Source organism: Benincasa hispida, chromosome 2 (assembly GCF_009727055.1).
Source record: "Benincasa hispida cultivar B227 chromosome 2, ASM972705v1, whole genome shotgun sequence".
NCBI lineage: Eukaryota > Viridiplantae > Streptophyta > Magnoliopsida > Cucurbitales > Cucurbitaceae > Benincasa > Benincasa hispida.
In genome coordinates, this window is record NC_052350.1 from 8327553 (window position 1) to 8346900 (window position 19348).

General features: G+C 35.1%; 1 protein-coding gene across 1 annotated transcript; it reads right to left on the reverse strand.

Moving 5' to 3' along the window:
• Window positions 1-2306: 2306 nt before the first annotated feature.
• Window positions 2307-5722, reverse strand: LOC120070794. The gene is made up of 3 exons (XM_039022680.1): window positions 4470-5722; window positions 3853-3910; window positions 2307-2448 (listed from the first exon to the last, which is right to left on the reverse strand). The coding sequence occupies exon 1, from the start codon at window positions 5506-5508 to the stop codon at window positions 4579-4581; it is 930 nt and encodes a 309-aa protein (XP_038878608.1). The 5' UTR covers window positions 5509-5722; the 3' UTR covers window positions 2307-2448; window positions 3853-3910; window positions 4470-4578.
• Window positions 5723-19348: the final 13626 nt, after the last annotated feature.

Genomic DNA, 19348 nt, shown 5'->3' on the forward strand with positions numbered 1-19348 from the left:
AAGACACAATACTGATAATTTTTTAGTTGCACTAGAATCCACGAACTTCTTGGATCAAACAATGAGTGGAGTTCACTACTCTATTCACCATTTGATAACAATTTATTTTTTGTTTTCTATTTTTAAAATCTATCATCTTGTTTTTTTCTTAGTTTTTCAATTATAGTTTTCACATTTGTTAAAAAAACACTTGAATTTCTAGTCAAAATCTTAAAAACAAAACAAAAACAAATTTTTGAAAATGATTTTTTTAGTTTTCAAAACTATGCTTAGTTTTTTTGAAAACATTAGTAAAAAGTAGACAACAAAACCTATAAACTTAGGAGAGGAAGTAGTATTTATTAGTTTAATTTTTAAAAATTAAAAACCAAAAATAAAAAATGAAATATCGAAACTGAGATGATGGAGGACTAAAAGCAGTCTCATGTCTAAAGTGAACTTCCTAAAAAAGCTGTGAAATACTTTGAGGCTCCGGTGGACGACTGAATGAGAGAGCTTCTCACTTCTCAGCAATAGGAACTTGAAAAATGACAAAATTAAAGGACTAAGACCGAAGACCTGGATCATAAATCTAGATTACGTATGTACCTATTCACATGCTTCCTTCATACTTTTCATCATTTCATACAATAATTCAATGAATCCGAAACAGAGGACATCATTGTCCCCTCAAATGATGATAAGAGACAGGATGGTAAAGTTCTTTGCCCCACTAAGTAGTTTAGTTTAAAATTTTGCAAAAACATCAAAATGAGTCCAATAAAAAAAAAAATCATAAATTTTCAATTTTGTGTTTTATAGATCATTGGACTTTAAAAATGTCCAGGACCTCTAAACTTTTAATAGTAGGATCGAACAACTAAAATTGCTGGGGTATATGTTTAAAGCCTCGTAGTTTTATGTTAGTTGAATCAATGGTTGATTAATTTTATATTACTCATGCAATAATCCATTAACCTAACATCCAAGGTTATCTGATGTAACTTAAACATGTATGTAGAGACATACAAATGGATCATGTTTAATTGATAACTTAAATAGTCTGTAGTATATGGATAGGGTTGAATGTCTTATCTTAGTAACACTACTGATACGACCTGTTTTGTAGTTGTTACAATTGTGGTAAAGTACTACAAATGATCTGATCTGATCATTCTTGTGGAGACATATGAGTGAAGGTATTTTATACAAAAGAGTTTGTATAAAGACAGAACCACGAAATGTTAAGTCTCTCTTTATAACGTCGTTGCTAGAAAATACTTACATTTCACTAGGATGACCATATGTGACTTGACTTTAATCCTGAATGAGTTGTGAACTCCTACCTATAAGGGTAAGTGAGTGAGAGTGACTAGATTCGCCAACTCAATAAGCTTACCATATTGGGGATTTGTCTAATTGGAAAGCTGGGAACACAGTTATACAAGAAATTCACTTCTTCCCTATAGTTAGGGTAAAAAGATAAATTGTTGTTGATTCTGGGACTTAAACAATGAAGCGCCTCACCCACTCCTGGCTCGAGAGTGGTTCGATCATAATTGGACTATGATTAATTGTTCATTAGAGGAATCAACATAATTAAGGAGTTAGATGTACCTATAGGGGTAAAACGATAATTTGACCCAGTTGCACTTACAAACAATTTGTGAAGGATCAATGCACTATTGATTGGTTATATCTAAAGGACATAGAAATATATCTATAGTACGAAAAGTTCAACTGTCGGTCTTTAGTAGAGTGACCATCAGTTAATGAATGTTGATTAATTTGAGGAGGACTAATGAAAATTAAATTAATTTTGAAATAATTTGAATTGTTCAAATTAATTAAATGAAATTAATTGTATAAGATACAGTTAAAGAATATATATTGATACATTATGTAATATAATGTATGTTGATACATTTTTATAGAGAAATAAATATTTAAATATGATTCAAATATTAATTATATGAATATGATTCATATAAAAACTATATATTAAAATTTAATGTGAATATGATGAGAGATAAATATTTAAATATGATTTAAATATTAATTAATATAGAAATTATATGTTAAATGCCAATATGAGCGTAGTTCAACTGGCATAGTGATTATACTATCAACCTCATTTCATTAAAATTCAAACTCCCAACAAACTAAAAAAAAAAAAAAAAGGTAGAGAACCGTTCTCTCTCTGGCTTCTCTAGCTCTCTGGATTTTGCAGATAAGTTTACAGAGAAGTAATAATCTCTCAATTCTCTCCTCCTTCCCTTCTGCCAAACTTATGTGCAAGCCCACAACTCTATACAGGTTCCGTGCCTGAGAATAACGGGGAAGACCGCGTGGTGGTGTCCAATTGCGGTGTTCATGGGATTGGGAGAAGACGACGCGAATTGGAGAGGAACGCGAAGAATTGGTCTTCAATGAGTATGTGATATCCTAACCCTTATTCTTCTTCCTGAACTGCAAAAAACATGTTTAATTAGTTTTGTTTATCTTGTGTTTCCGTCCTCTAATTATTGTTCTATAAAATTGAAATTGGGACATGATTTCTTCCATTACGGGAAATTTCAATCCCTTCAAAAATGACTTTATTATAAAAACACATTGAAGTTGAGGGGGCCTAGGGTAAATTTGTCCCATCTAGATCCTAAAAATAATCTGACCTATTCATATAGATTGAACTTCCATAACTAATCAAAGAGTTCTGGAAGACTCCAAATCAGGACTATAGTGTACAGATAAACTGGGACAGGGAGATTTTGTTGGAAACTAAGAACAAAGTAATTGCTTTTGCATGGTCTAATATGAACAAACATGGAGGACAAGAAGTGAAAGAATATTTTGTACCTGAGCATATTATAGTTTACAAACTGAATATTGACAAGTTTTTTCTATTCTTTGTATGGAGACATGTCCCTACTGAAGTACATCCTGATTCCCTTCATCTTCATAAATAAAGAGACTATTTACTAACCATTCTTTACTCTCTTTTCTTTCCATTTGAATACACAGATTCTTTCAGTATAGTAAAAGCAAAATCTACAAGATTGCTACATCTAAATTGTAGCTTTATAGCTTTATTATACCTAAAGTGTAGTTTGATAGAACACTTTCACGTCCTTATTTTGTATGGACAAGATTTCTCTCGGAAAGAAAAGTATGGGCTGTTCGGGGACATCCTAAAATTATTGAACGTTCAGAGAATAATTTTTCATGGGGTTACAATATTTAAGAAGATACATGATCCAATTAAAAATGTTTTAAGAGTATACTATAACTGTCTAAATTGTCTAGTTCATAGGAGAGTGAGTCTTTTGTAATTTATCCTAAATTTTATGTTCTTTGCTAAGACTTTATATATTCATGTAAATTTGGATCTTTAATTAAAAAATCTGAATGGTAATTGATAACTTATTTATCACATTCACAAGAGAATGTATGGAACTTTTATGCCTCTTTAAAAAATGGAAAAGGAGTAAATCTGTACCACCAAATAGAGGTTCACAGACTCCTTGTGGGATGTGGGTTTTTTCGAGGTAAACGTGAAGGCAACGATTCTTTTTTAATTCAAGAACCTTAGAACTAGAGAAATTCAAATTTCTAACCTCTTGGTCGAGGATATACCCAACTAATTGAACTATATGCTCAAGTTGACCAATGATTTTCTTTTAGTTTAACTACCTAAATTTCTGACTTCTTGATTGAGGATATATACTTAATTAATTGAACTATGTACAAGTTGGCCCACATGTAACAGTTGTAACTCATAATCGATGAGTATATAAAAATACAAGAACTGACAATGACTTCTTGACTAGTGAAAGTGAAATTAAATTTAAAAGCAAAAGTCAGAAAGAAACTTACTTGGAAGATGGAAGAGCTTTATTCACCCCGGATAATGAGCATTTAGATTAAATACCAACTGCATCACATTTGGTAGGAAAGTTAGGTATAATTTAAATATCAACCAATCCAGATAACATATCCAATGAGACATGATTATTATGTAAATTCAATGGAAAAACAGATGCTTTATTTATCTTAACCATGTTTACTTATTATTAGTTGACCAAATTAAATATGTTAATAATTATTCTAATGCGATATTCCTAAAAATGAACCATTCTAATGTGGTGGGCTATACTTCAATATACGACCTGTGGTTCTTTACATAATTATAAAGTTGAATAAACATCATATCCCATTGAAATATTTGTTTGAACGCATTAACTTGTCGACTTCCAACAGATAAAAAGAAAAGGATGATAAGAAAAATGGATCAACCATTAACAACAGGAACAATTCATCATCAGAAACTAGAGAAAGATGAGAAGCATTCTGTAACATCTTCATTCGAAAGAACATTAGATACGATCAATCAACTTCTAGTTTGAGTAATACAGCACAACAAAAGGAAACAACATTTTCAATAAGAAAAAAGAATTGATGAAATATACAGAATTATAGACACGAGAACAAACCTAATTTAAACCTGATTGGAAACTATACTATTTCCAGTTTTTTTTTAATCAAAGTTATGCGCTCCAGCAATTCAACCACAAAGAAATATTCAGAAATTGGATGCAAATTCTAGATCGTTGCTTTCGCATCAGCCACACATCCCACCAGATGTTGTCTGTATGGCAAGTAGGTTCTTCTTTTTTCCGCTTCTTTCACCGTTCTGTTCCTCCCATACGGAGCGTTCTGTGCAGTGAAGGATGTGAAGAAACCAGAATTGGAATTAGTAGACGATGTTACGCTTACGCCTAAGCCAGATCTACAATCTTCCTTTCCTTTCGATACATTTCCAAGTTTATCGTCCTTCTTAATAGTCTTCCTCTTCATGAGTTCATCCTCTCCTTCACTTCTACTTCGACTGTTGTACAGAAGATCCCTAAATTTCCACCTGTTTGACGATCCTGTAGAATTTCTTTTATTACTCCTTCCAGGCGATGTTTTCTCAGTGCTTGGAGACCAAATGCAATATGTTTCCGATGGAACGCCTCCTAGATCGTCCGCTCCAGATGAGGAGAACGGCGTCGTTTTACGCTCCTCGTTCATCAATTTCCTCAACGGCAAACGACGCACAGCCGGCTTCTTCTTCACATTCTCTAATCCGCTGTCTACTCGAGAACCGTTGTCTAGCAGTAAGTCCATGTTGAATAGCGGATAAACCGGCTTGATCTGGCCATTGTAAAAAATTTCATGAGCAGAGCTCGTAGACACGTCTGGTTCTCTGAGGACAGCAAACTCGAATTCATCTTCATCGCCATTTTTACCACCGTCATTACTTCTAACTCCTTCCGCTGATTCCCTCGCACGGCCGCTGGACAAATTTTCTCGGAATCGGTAAACCGAACCTTCAGCCTCCCAGCCATAATTATCAGCATCTGCAAATGGTTCTTCTCCAACTTCCCGAACAACTCTGGCCGCAATTTCAGCAAGGCTACAACTACCTGAAGAATAGCTGCTAAAAGTCGGCGACAGCGAGAGGTGCGCCGGACCTTCCTCGGCCTCCATCGTATGAAAATTCACAGTTGCGATTCCCACAGCTTCAGAGAGAGAGAGGAAGAGAGAAACTAAGGTCTGCGAAAATGGCAGAAAGTTAGGGGGAAATGGGAGCTTCGGATTAAGCTTTATAGTTGTAACTGGAGACGGGAGAAGGCGCCACGGCGGTTGATTTAAAACAATGAAACGAACGGCCTCTGACACGCTTTAATTAATTGGCACAGAGATTGAAGGGTTTCTCTCTCTCTCTCTTTTTTTTTTTCTGAGGTAACACGTGTCAAGAATGCAAATTAAGACCGAGAGATGGTTCACACGTGCGAAGGAGATGGAGTCAATGCGCAGCGTCTGGTACTACCTTTGAAATTTGAACAAAATTGCGGGCTGTGAAGTGGACCGTGACGTTAGCATAATGGCCCACTGGGCTGGGCCCACTTTATTTTTTCCCCTTTTCCTTTTCCTTTTTCTCCTTTTTCTTTTTTTTTTTTTATTAGAATAATGTGAAATTACAAATTTGATACGGGGAAAAAAAGTTAATTTATACTTTATAATTTTAAATATTAAAATTTAGTTCTTATAGATCGATAAAACCTCATAAATGATCTCTATGGTTTGACAAGATTATTTATAAGAATTTTATCAAACCATATAGACTAAATTCAATTGTAAACACTAAATTTTAACTTTCCTATTCTATAGATACTAATTTTATAATTTGAACTTACGCATTTAATTATGAATTTGGAAGATTTATCTATTTGGTTTACTAAACTTTTAAAATTATAATTTAGTCATTGAACTTTTGAACACTTCAAAATTTCTAAGCCTATTAGACAGAAAATTAAAAGTTTAAAATTTTATTCAATATAATTTTGTTAAAGAGCATCAAATTCAAATTTAATCTAAATAGAGTAGTTAACTTTTTTTTTTTTTTTTAAATAATTCATTGTAAACCTATTAAATACAATATACAATAAAAGTTAAAAAAATTTATTAAGTATAAAATTAAAATGGAATTTTAACAACCTATATTATACCTAATTAAAAGCTTAAAAACTTATTAAACCTTCGGAAATTAAAAATTAAATAAACACAAATCTGAAAACTTATCCTTTCAAATTTGTGATTTAATTTTAAAAGAATAAACCTAAATTGGAATCCAAAATAAAGACTCGTCTCAATTTATTTATTTATTTTCTTCCAGAAGTTACGACTTCAATTGATGGATTTTTTATTTTTGGATAAACAAAGAGTTTAGGTAAAAAAAAAGTTTGTAATGATGGTTTATGGTAATCACCCTACTTTTGATGATCATTAGCTGTTTGTTGCCAAGTGGATATGGTCTAATTCATTGATATCAACCCCATAGGAAAAAATATTCCACCATATCTGATTTTAATACTATAAATCAATATTGACAAACCAATATTTTATTCAAAAACATGTGTTTTCAACGAGTATAACTTAGACTCCATTTTTTTTTTCTAATGATATCTAAAAGTATTATAAAGCATAAGTTGGCTACCGTAATATCTTATGTAACAAAAATAATAAAAAAATGATTTTATACTTTCAATTAATGTTAGGAAGATTTCTAGCTACTTGGGTAGTTATGATTATTTAAAAAATAAGCAATAATAGATGGTTACAATAATAACTTTCTGATATTTTACCCCATATATTACCCACTTGTAACCTAACAAATAAATCGCGTTCATAGTCTATTGGGCTATAACTACTAACCCACTAGAGATTTTGATATTGGATATTAATTCCCTAGGTACAATATATAATGTAGGTAGGTGAATTTAATAGGTACTAGTTAGACATTATAATATTTCATCTCCATTCAAACATTAACCTAACTTAAAAGATAATATAATATTCGTCGGTAGTAAAGGAACTCTTCATTAACAATTTTTTTCTTTCATTAAATCTTTATCTCTTATTTCTCGTACCACTTCTATACTGAAAAGAAAATGTTAAACTATTCTCATGTTTAATTTAGGATATTCTAAAATTGTATTTCTTAATTTTTGAAGTGGTTTTAATTACTATTTATTTTATGAAATCTAAGAATCTATTTCTGACTGACATGCTATATAATAACTTATTCTTACATGTATTCACTGTAGGGTTGATAAAGTCCAAAAAAGAAAAAGGAGTGAAATGCAACTAAAATTTATGAGGTTTAAATTTAAAAGTGTCAATTTAATATAATTCCACATACAAGACATTATTTATTACTTTACTTGAAATTAAATGATCAATTTTGCATCTTAATATTTTGTTGAATTAAAGGAAGAGAGAAAAAGAAAACTATTTCAAAACGCAAGTTAATGATTTTAGACAATATATGAGCATAATTTACCTTTATAGAACAGAACAATCTTCGAGCAAGAAATTTTGAGAATCAATATGGAAAAGGGAGCCATAAGAAAATTTTCTTTTATGAGAAAGACTTGAATGATGTACTCATCTTTGTGCATCTCACTCTAATCATACACTAAAAAAAGAAGTAAGATGAATTTGTCACAGACAAATTATGAATGAACAATTTAGTGAGACTAAAAATGTTCATAGGGTAGGTCTGGCTGGAGAATGACATAAGACTTGATGATGCACTCATCTTTATGCATCTTACTCTAATCGCACACTAAAAAAAGAAGAAATGAATTTGTCACCGACAAATTATGATTGGAAAATTTAATGATATTATAAATGTTCATATGGAAGGTCTTGGTGGAGAATGGCATAAGACTCGATGATGTACTTATCTTTATGCATCTTACTTTAATCGCACATTAAAAAAAAAAGAGTAAGATGAATTTGTCACTGATAAATTATGATTGGACAATTTAGTGAGATTAAAATATTCATAGGGCAGGTCTGGGTGGAGAATGACATAAGACTCGATGATGCACTCATCTTTATGCATTTTACTCTAATCACACACTAAAAAAATAAGTAAGATGAATTTGTCATACGCCAAACTATGATTGGATAATTTAGTGAGATTAGAAATGTTCATAGGACAGGTCTGGATCGGAGAATGACATCTTTATGCTTCTCCCTGCCTCATTTAAATCTTTGTCACTGTAATTTTTTTTATTTATTTTTGTGGGAAACGTAGTCGAGATTCGTCATAAAAAATTGATAAGGCATGAGTCACCTCAAGAAGTATTCCCTTTTTAAAGAAATGATATCAACCAAATAGAATGATTTTTTTCCAAGTACTATATATTTCAATGAGTAGTTTTCAACATAATTTTCATTTAAAGAAAAAATTATTGAATATTCTAATTAAAATAATCATATTCCATATGCCAAAATATAATAATGATGTTCAATCATAATTTCGTTTAAGTTTCAATATTACAACACATTTTATCTTCAATTTAAATATTACAAAACACAATCTCAAATATACAAATTTCCATGTGTATATATAATACAATAATTTTCATAAAACCAAAAAAAAAAAAAAAAAAAAGCAAGAAATTGAACATTTTCATAACTGTTAAAGAAGATTATTGTGAAACAGATAGGGTTAGTAAAATCAAAGACGACGAGTAAGAATGGAGAGAAATGAATATTTTATTTATTTATTTTTATAAAGATGATAGGTTAAAATTTGAGGGGAACTTCCTTCCAACGCACTTTCAATGGTATTGGACTAGACTTTTCTATGAAGGTGGCCTCCTTGTTACCATTTTGTCAAATCTAATAAAACTATTTTTTTTTTCTTGTAGAAAAATAGACTTGCTGTTCAAGATTGCCACGTGGGCTGTAAGCCCAAATAAGACACTTGCTCTGAAAATTCTAAGCACAAGAAGATGCAAATTCTAAGCACACCATATCGAAAAAATATAATATTATAATAATATAATAAATAAATAGTAAAATAATACAAAATGACAAAAGGGAAATTATGAAACTTTCTCCAAATTTCTTCACTAATTTTCCAATCTTTTTGGATTGTTCACTAATCTTCATCATCCTACAAAATGGGAAATTGCTAAAAATAACATATTTCTAGAGAGATAAAGACTTTTGAGATCACTTTTAAAAAATAAAATTGAGTTTTGGGACAAATTAAGTGTGAAAGGTCGAAATTGCCCTTCAATGGAAAAAAAAATAATTTTATCCTCCTTCCCTAAGAAAAACATTACTTTTGTCTTCTTCCCCACATTTTCTCTCTTTTTTCTCGAATTTTTCAGTAACTTCTCTTCCCTCAAGTTTCCTTGTCATGCCCTAAGATTTTTAGCTACTCTCGAACATTCTCTCATATTTGTGGAAAGTTTTTATGATTTTTTTTTGTTATAGATTTTTTGGTTCTTTACTCTTATTCTTATGTTGATGTTGGAGTGAGTTAGGTCAAATTTTCTTCTCATCTTGATGAAACTTCCAAACTTGAAATGTATATTCTCAAATTAAATTTATACTTGTTTTAAGTGATTTAGGATGATTTTATAAATGTTTTAGCAAGCTTTTTTAATTACTTTTTTTTTTTTTATCTCCCAACATCTCACGAACATATTACATCTTTCAAACTTCAAAAATCCACTTCCACATCAATTATATACTTGTTTTAGGTGATTTAAGGTGGTTTTACACATGTTTTAGGGAGTTACTTTTTATCTCGCACCATCTCACAATATCTCGCAACAACTTTCCAACTTCTGAACTTGAAACACCCAAGTCTAAATCATTTTTATATGAGTTTTAAGTAATTTAGGGTAAGTTTAAACATGTTTTAAATAGTTTATTAGGTTATTTTATTTTATCTTCCAACATCATGCAATGAATTTCCAACTTCCAAAAACTTGAGGCACCAAACTCCAAATCATTTTTATATATGTCTTAGGTGATTTAAGGTGAGTTTGGACATGATTTAGATAGTTTTTTAGCTGTTTTTTTTTTAATCTCACAATATCTCGCAATATCTAGCAATAACTTTCCAACTTTGAACTTGAAATTTCCAACTTCAAATCATTTTTGTATGTGTTTTAGGTGATTTAGTGTGGGTTTGGACATGTTTTAGATAGTTTTTTTAGCTAATATTTTTATCTCGCAACATCTCGCAATAATTTTCCAACTTCCGTACTCAAAACGCCTAACTCCAAATCATTTAATTTTTATATATATTTTATGTGATTTAGTGCTGTTACGCACATGTTTTAGCTGCTTTTTAGTTAAATTTTTCTTGATAAACATTTGTCATTTTATGTTTATTTATTTTCTAATTCAATTTATATATATATATATATATATATATATATATATAATTATAATATATATATATATATAATATATATGTTGTATGTATATATCTTTTTTTTCCTTTTGATTTAGGTTTTATAAATATCCATGATGTCAAGAAACGCTCCCATGTATAATGTGAAGTAACAACATTGAGTTTTATTATGCTTTGTAGAATTCGATTGAGATTTATAATACATATATATATTATTTGAAAAAAATTCAATATTATAATGTGTATACCTTCCAATTATGTTTTAATCATGCACAAATATTTTTATTTTTATTTTTTATTTTTTTGGCTTAGGTTTTATAGTTGGCCTTTCAATTATAGACTAATACTTTGATGCATTGAGACTTGTAATTCATGTATATATTATTTGAAGAATTCAATTATCATGGATATATCTTATTATAAATGATCTTTTATCTTGTCTCTATATTACAAATGCCTTGGAAAAGTATCTCGCAACAAACAAATTCTAATAAGTCATTAGGTGTGTTTCATATATCTCCAACAACAAACAATATGACAAATATTAGGTGTCTTTCATATATCTCCAATAATAATGAAAATAACAAAAGTGTTCGACAACATTTTTTCATTAATCTTGTATAATTGACTACTCAATATATACAATAGGATTACATCAGCCACATTTATGCAATTTGGGAGCTTCACCAACTGATGGGATTCTCTCTTTTTTGGATCTTCCAACTCTTGTCACGGAGGTAGGACATTCATTGCCACATAGTCACCTAAAACACATATAATAAAAATGATTTAGAGTTAGGGGTTTCAAGATCTTGCGAGATAAAAAAAAATAGTAACTAAAAAAAGGTCTAAAACATGCCCAAACTCACTCTAAATCACCTAAAGCACATAAAAATATGATTTGGGTTTGGACAATTGAATGTAATTGCGAGATGTTACGAGATAATAAAATAGTAGTTAAAAAATATCTAAATTATGTCTAGACTCACCCTAAATCACCTAAAACACATAAAAATGACTTAGATTTGAGCATTTCAAGTTTGGAAGTTGGAAAATTGTGGCGAGATATTGTAGAGATAAAAAACAATAACTAAAAAACTATAACTACAAGAATTTTGGGCTTTAATATCGGTTGGAAAAAGTGAAACCGGATGTATAATGTCGGTTTTGTTTTTTTTTTTTTTTTTTAAAAAAGCGGATCTTTAATGTCGGTTTTAAACCGACATTGTAGGTATAGAAATGTCCAAAAATCCACTTTATATCACTTAAAATACATATAAAAATGATTTAAATTTGGACGTTTCAAGTTTAGAAGTTTAAATTTTAGTGCAAGCTCTTGCGAGATGCTGCGAGATAGGCGTAGTTTATGTTAGTGTTCATCATTGTCTATGGAGGTTTTTGACAAATCGAAGGATTTGCTTCTTGTCTTCTGGAATATTCTTGGGCATCTAACGATCAGATTAGGAGACCCACATGTAATTCTCACACATGTATATTGATCTTGTTTCGTTTTGTGTTTATAGTTGAAGTAAAATCCCATAAATATATTTCTTGCTGAACTGTTCTTTTATGTTAGTGAACAATTTACCAAGTTGAGTCTTATCTTTAGCATCTGTTGAGCATGTTTTCAAGTCCTTCAGAATTTGCAAAGACCTGCTTCATTCTTTTCTAATGATTTGAAGATATTGTTTTCTCAATATCTCATATCTCATCTTTATAGGTTTTTATTGGGTAATTTATTCTTGAAAACATAAATACTATTTTTAACAAAATTATAATTATATATATACACATACAGACACGTACATATTTCATGAAAAATTGGCGGAGGTTTAAAATAAAGTTAAACTAAGAAATTTGTTATGAAACATGTTTGGATTTTAATGTTATTATCGAATGGGAACATTATTATAAATTGTTGATTTGTGTTTTTTTTTTTTTTTTTTTTTTAATTAACATGATTGTTAAGATGATTAAAATTTTTTAGCTGGAGAATTATAAAATTGCAGGTTTCATTTCCTAAACTGAAGAAATTATCAATTGAGAGAGGAAACAATATGGAGGTGCTATGGCATTATTTGACTTACTGCAAGTTTCTTGTGCAAACTTCCATCGGTAAGTATTAGAAATTGTAATGTTTGAAGGTTATGTCTGATATGAAGCTTACTGTGTTGTTTTATCCAGCTATGGTGATGTTAACTTTGTAACACTGTATGTCATTCAGGCTTATGACGTTGAATTATCCTTTGAAATTATGCTTCTGAATCTTCCATAATTACCATTGTTATCTTACTTAAATTGATGGAATCCCATATGGAAGTGTCCATAATCACATATGGAAGATTCCTTCACTAGAAGAAATTCAGGCTTTAAGGACATTAAAGGGTTTCAATAACACAACCTTCAATGTCAGTTGCAACCGTTATTAAAAGGTCTTCAGTGAAATTTCCAACCGACATTAAAAGGTCTTTAATGTCGGTTGCAATCGACTTAAAGCCTGTGTTCTTTTTTTTTTTTTTTTAATTCTTAACCGACATTGAAGCCCAAATCTGTCCTTTTTTTAAATTCCGTTGCCGAATCCATTTTTTTTGATAAAAAAGTATAAAACATGACACATCATCATTCGAACGTTGTGGCTATGACATATTATTTATGTATGGATTGCAAATCTATTACATTTAATCAACAAAATTCCTGCTAAAATTATAATTTAAAAGGCCGTACAATAATTCAGCCCTTGAAAACACAAATTACAAAGTAATACAAACATTATGATTTTACAAACATTATGAGTTTACTGTCCCTCTCCAATTGGTTAGTATGGATCCTTTTCATAATCTTTCTTGAACAGACCCCCAGCTTCAGCAGTGTCTGGTTATAGGCATCTTTGTCTAACCACTGTTGTTCAAAGGATCACAAACAAAAAAAGGTTTAAGACAAAGGATTGAAAGTGAAAAATGTGATCAGAATTCATATTAACTAACTGTGTTTTATTGGGAATGTGTATAAATGGTACATTCAAGGAAAAATTCTTTACTAGAGTTCCCTAAGAAAAAGCATAAAGAGGTTGTAATACCAAATCTTTACTCATTTGTTGCACCTGCAAAATAAGAAAGCTCAATAGTTGAATAAATGAGGAAACTCTTTTTTTAAAACTATGAGTCATAACTAAAACTTATTAAAACTTAGCATAATGCACATGTTCTCTCAAGCCAATCAATCATTTAGTTCCTGCATCTATCGCTTAGCTCCAACAGCCCATCGTGTAGCTCAATTTTTTAGTAAACGATCTTGCGCATAGGCTATCGTTAGCTACCGCACCCATCGTTTAGCGTTGATGCCTTATCGTCTAACGCATTCGCCTATCACTTAACGCCATCGCCTATCGCTTAGCATTCCGCCTATCGTGTAGCGCGTCTGCTCATCATCTAGCGCAGCATGGTTATCGTCTAGCGCTCATGCCCATCGCGTAGTGCCATCATGTAGTCTATCGCTTAGTGTCACAATCGCTCTTCGGAAGCTTCTCTTAGCGATTGTGCGACATTTGTTCCCCGCTCACCGAACAAGTCAGCCAACTCGAATACGGACTGCCGGTGCACACCGAGTGTCTCTCGCCAACCTCCACCCCGTTTTAGGGAAAACGGGTTTGGAGAAAAGGTTTTCATAAGAAGTTTTTGTGAGTGTGAATAAAGAAAGAAAGAATTGTAGTAGGCTAGAAAGCAATAAGCAACAACAACAGCTTTATAGAGTACTACTCCGGGTATGGGAAAGTGATGATTAGTCTTATCCCCATATAGTGCATTTCTGAACAAAAAGCCAACTGGCACCCTTGCATATGCAAAAGGGCGAGTGGTCACTTACAAATGAAAATGTAAAGAAAGCAAGCTAACTAAGCTAATACAATACAAGATATGAAAGTATGCTAGAAGGGGGTTGGATCGGGCATGCGGCCATGGCACAGGCCCTGGACAAGCATGACCGTGCATTCTCCCCCACTTAATTGGTTGACGTCCCGTCAACTGACCTTGTTCAAAAATCTGCGATGGCTGGAGCTGCACTTCTCATCTTCGCCCGCTTCCCAAAACTATTCTTCGTCGGGGAGATCCTTCCATTTCACTAGAACTCTGTCAGTTCTCGTCTAGGTCTTCCAATACGGCGCGTACGTTTATTCAGGATTTGTGCAACTTCTTTCTTAGTGGAATTCTTCATCGTGACGGTGGGCGCCTTAGCATGTTTCGTTGTTCATCCTCGGTATCGGCGATGATAGGGCTTCAGGATACTCACATGGATGAACAGGATGAATCTTCATCCATGAGGGTAACTGAACCTTATATGAGGTTCTCCCGACCTTCTCAACTACCTCCACTGGACCTTCATATTTCCTTACTAGCCGTTGGTCTCTCTGGCCTCGGAAACGAAACCTGTTCACTCGTAGCTTGATTAGGACCTTGTCCCCGCTTGAAACTCGAGGGCCCTCACTTCTTATCAGCCCACTTATTCATTCTTCTTGATGCTCTTTCTAGGTAGGCACGAGCTATCTCAGAGGTTTTTTCTCCACTCTTTAGTGAAGTTATGTGCCTGAGGACTTTTGCCTACATAAGGGTGGTCCACCAAGTGTGGCATGAGTGGCTGTCTACCCGCACACCACTTCGAAGGGGCGTTTTTTCCGGTCGCGGAACTCTGCTGGCTATTGAAGCTGAACTGAGCACATCTAATAACTGGACCCAGTTCTTTCTGCCTAGCGCGATAAAGTGATGCAGTATATTCCTCAAGCATACTATTGAAGCGTTTCATTTGGGCCGTCCGGTTTGGGATGATAGCTAGAGGAGATATTCAATGTTGACCCCAATATTTTGAACAATTCTGTCCAGAATGTCCCAGTGAATCTTCCGTCCCGATCGCTAAACACTGCTTCACCGGGGACGCCCCATAATTTCACGATGTGTTTTGAAGAACAGCTGGGCATCATCACGGCTGTGCACAATTTTCAGCGTCGGGATGAAAGTGGCATATTTTTGAGAACCGGTCGATTGATAACAAGGATCGATTCGAACTCTCCCACCTTGGGCAAATGGGTGATGAAGATCGAGAGAACGCTCTCTCATGGTCTAGAGGGCAACAGGTAGAGGTTCCAGCAGACTTGCTAATTTCGCCTTTCACCTTGGTCTTATTGGAAAGACAGGCAAGTCTTCGGTTAAATTGCCAATAGCTATCGTCTCGAAGGGCTTGGCCTCAATAGTAGCCTTGTTTCGAAGCGGCATAAGATCCTCTGCCAACCATTATGTCCTGGCCCATGGTTGTGTCGTAACACTCCTTCATCAGCGACCTTCGTAAACTCCCTGGATCGGGAGTAAGGCGATTCCCTTGGTGTATAGTAGAATCTCTTCCACCCAAACTGCGTGTTCTTCCCCTCTTTGACTAACTGTTGATGGCCTGCGCCGCTGTGTCGTTTGTCAAGTGAAGTTTTGACAGTTTCTCTGTACTGTTGCACTGCAATTGTACTTAGCTTGTAGGCGGGCGAACATGCCAACAGGGCCGCATGTTCGGCTATTTCAGCCTAAGAGCATCCACCGCTTGGTTATTTTTCCCCGGTCTATGTTCGAATTGGAAGTCGAACTCTGCTAGACACTCTGCCACCATGCCTGTTCGACGGACAACTTTCAGTTGGTTGAAGAAGTGCAAATGGAGTTGTTGTCGGTCTTAACCACGAACTTGGGCCCCCAAGAGATACTGTCTCCAGGCCTTAACAGTAAACTACTGCTAACATCTCTTTCTCGGAGGCGACATACCTCCGTTCGGCATCATTTAGTTTCCTACTCTCATACGCGATGGGGTTGTCCGTCTTAGAGGAGGACACCGCCCAACGCGAAGTAGAAGACATCAGTCTCTACTTCAATGGCTTGGTCACAGTCGCAATTCCGAGGATCGGCCCTTCAATCATACACTTCTTTCAAGCCTCAAAGGCGGCTTGACATTCAGTGAGTCCAGCTCCATTGGCTATACTTTTTCAACAGTTCAAGTTAATGGCTTGTTCTTCTCGAGAATCCTTCTACCGAACCGCTTAAGTAGTTTGGCTAGTCCGAGGAAGGATCGTAGTTCGGTCATGGATGATGGTACCTCCAGTCTCGATCGCGGCACCTTGCCTTTTCCATACCAATCCGACACACTCAATCACGTGGCCAAGGGAAATTTATGCGCTCTTGGGCAAAGGAGCACTTCTCTCTCCTTTACATACAACTGATTTTCCTCAACTTTTCGAAGACTAGTTAGAGGTGATGTCGATGGTCCTCCAGCGAGGCACTATAGACCACAATGTCTTCGAGATAACACTACGACGGAAATTTTGTCGAGGTATTCGTGAAACACTTGTCAAATTAAGCACAAGAAAGTTGCTGGAGATTGGTGAGGCCAAAGGTGCATCACAGGAATTTCAAGGCTCCATATCTCGTGACAACATGTCGTCTAGGTTCGTCTCCTTCAGAAATTTGGAACCTGATAATATCCCGACCGTAGGTCCTAGTCTTTGAGAAACTTAGCACCGGTGAAGCCGATCAAATAAGTCGGATTAATAGGAAGGGGATAATTTGTTGTGGACTGTGAAGCTTATTCAACGGCCCGATAGTCGATGCAACAATCGGAGGCTCCCATTCCTTCATCTTCTGAACAGTACATGGGGCCCTGTAGGGGCCTTCGCCGGTCTGATAAATCCTACATCTAACAATTCGTATAACTAATTTTACGGAGTCGGCCCAATTCTGGCGGGGCATGCCGATAATGCATTTCTTGGCAGGTCGGCTTTGGCCCCTCGGTAACAACTCAATCTCATGTCAATCTCCCTTCGGGGGGAAAGGACTTCGGGCAAAGCTTTTAGGCATGACATCCGATTACTCTTCCAAGACAAATAGAACATCTTAGGGGAATCTCCTTTTCCAGTGGATTCAACTGATTCTATCGGGATGGCCATGAACGTTGGGTTCATCGTGGGCCATAGGCCTCTCTTCAAATTGGAGGGCTGGAGATCATTCTCACCCCATTTTGGCTGCTTTGATACTGGCTTGAACTACGGTGGGTGTTAGATCCCGGTAATGACTAGAACATTGGGCGAGGGCCATTGGTATGACTTTATGTTTCAAGTAGGAACTTCATTCCCCAATACCAACGTCAAAATCATCCATCTTTGGACAATCACGAAGTCAACGAGGCCTTCCAGTCTCCTAACTTCACCGGAGTTCTCTTCGCTATCCCGTAATCGGTAGGGCTGCAGGAATTCACAGCTTTCATCTTTCGCATCTCTTTCCCAAGTCAAGTTTTTAGGCGGCGGGCTTCCGTTTCAAGCATGAAGTTATGGGTGGCCTCCGGAGTCACCATAGTGTTCTTTTGGACGATCTTTGGTTGACCCAGCGTCCACATTACATGAGTCCTTTCTCTAGTGGCTCGTCGCCTTTCCCATTTTCTTCTGGAGTGCAGATAAGAATTTCATAGCCCCATCCTGTGATTCTCAATTTCTCTGCAGCTGGCTCGATTACCGTTTCTCCAGTTTCAACCTTTTCTTCGGAGGTAGAGGCTAATGTGGCCTTGAAAAGCATTGAACGCAGTTCGAATTAGACATTCGCCCCGCCCTGAGAGGGCGATTATAATTGTTATGCTGTTGCGGCGGCCCCCGCCAGTTGTTTCCTGATCTCGGTTGGGATGATTTACGGTCCCCCTGTGTTCTTGTTTCTCCTCCCCCAGGTCGGAGAGACTGGAACAACTGTTTCTGTTTCCCCCATTGGAGGAAGTTGACTGCTTCCTCACACTTGCGAGTCAGTGCTAAGGTCGTATAGCATTCAGCTGTCGCATAGGCGAGGGGAGATCCTATACTCTCGTCATATAGTTTGATTTCGCCCCCGGTGTTCCAGCCCTTCAACAAAGCAAGACCTGTCTTTTCAGACATATCTCGCTATGTCACATGAGTCTGCAGAACTTTTTACGTAGTCCTGATGTTACCTATTGCTTCAGCTCTTCAGGCATTTTCGTCGAGCCAAGATCTCGACATTTCAGGGAAGAACTGCGAGCAATTTCACTTGGGTTTTAATCTAATGAAGTATAATCAAGCCATGATCGTCCTCCTGTTATGTCTGTAGATACGGATACAACATCCACCACTTTTAACTGCAATTCTTTATGCCAGAATCGAAGGGATTTCGATGTTCGCACAAGTTGTGTAGTGCTTTACGTGCCTACCAAGTCCTTCAAGGTTTTCGCTGTAGAACGTACCGAGGCCCAGTTTCAGGGAATTGAAGTACTGCCATGTCGAAATTGGCTTAATATTCCAAGACGCTTTTGATCAGCTTCCTGCGCCACCTCTCTAAATCGACTAGAGGTTCAGTTTATCGCAGTTTTGAATTTCATTTACGCCAATTGCATCGGATTGTAAGTTTGCACCGCCTCTTAGCCTGTGTTCGTACGCTCTTGGGCCCAATGGAAGATCACACCAGGGCCGCTTCACGAGTCTCTGCTTATCTTGCTCAGGCTTGGCACCGCTCATGGGCTAACGCAACATTGATAGTTTCTCGAACGCGCAACTGGCACCGAAACAGTTAATTCAGACATGGTAAC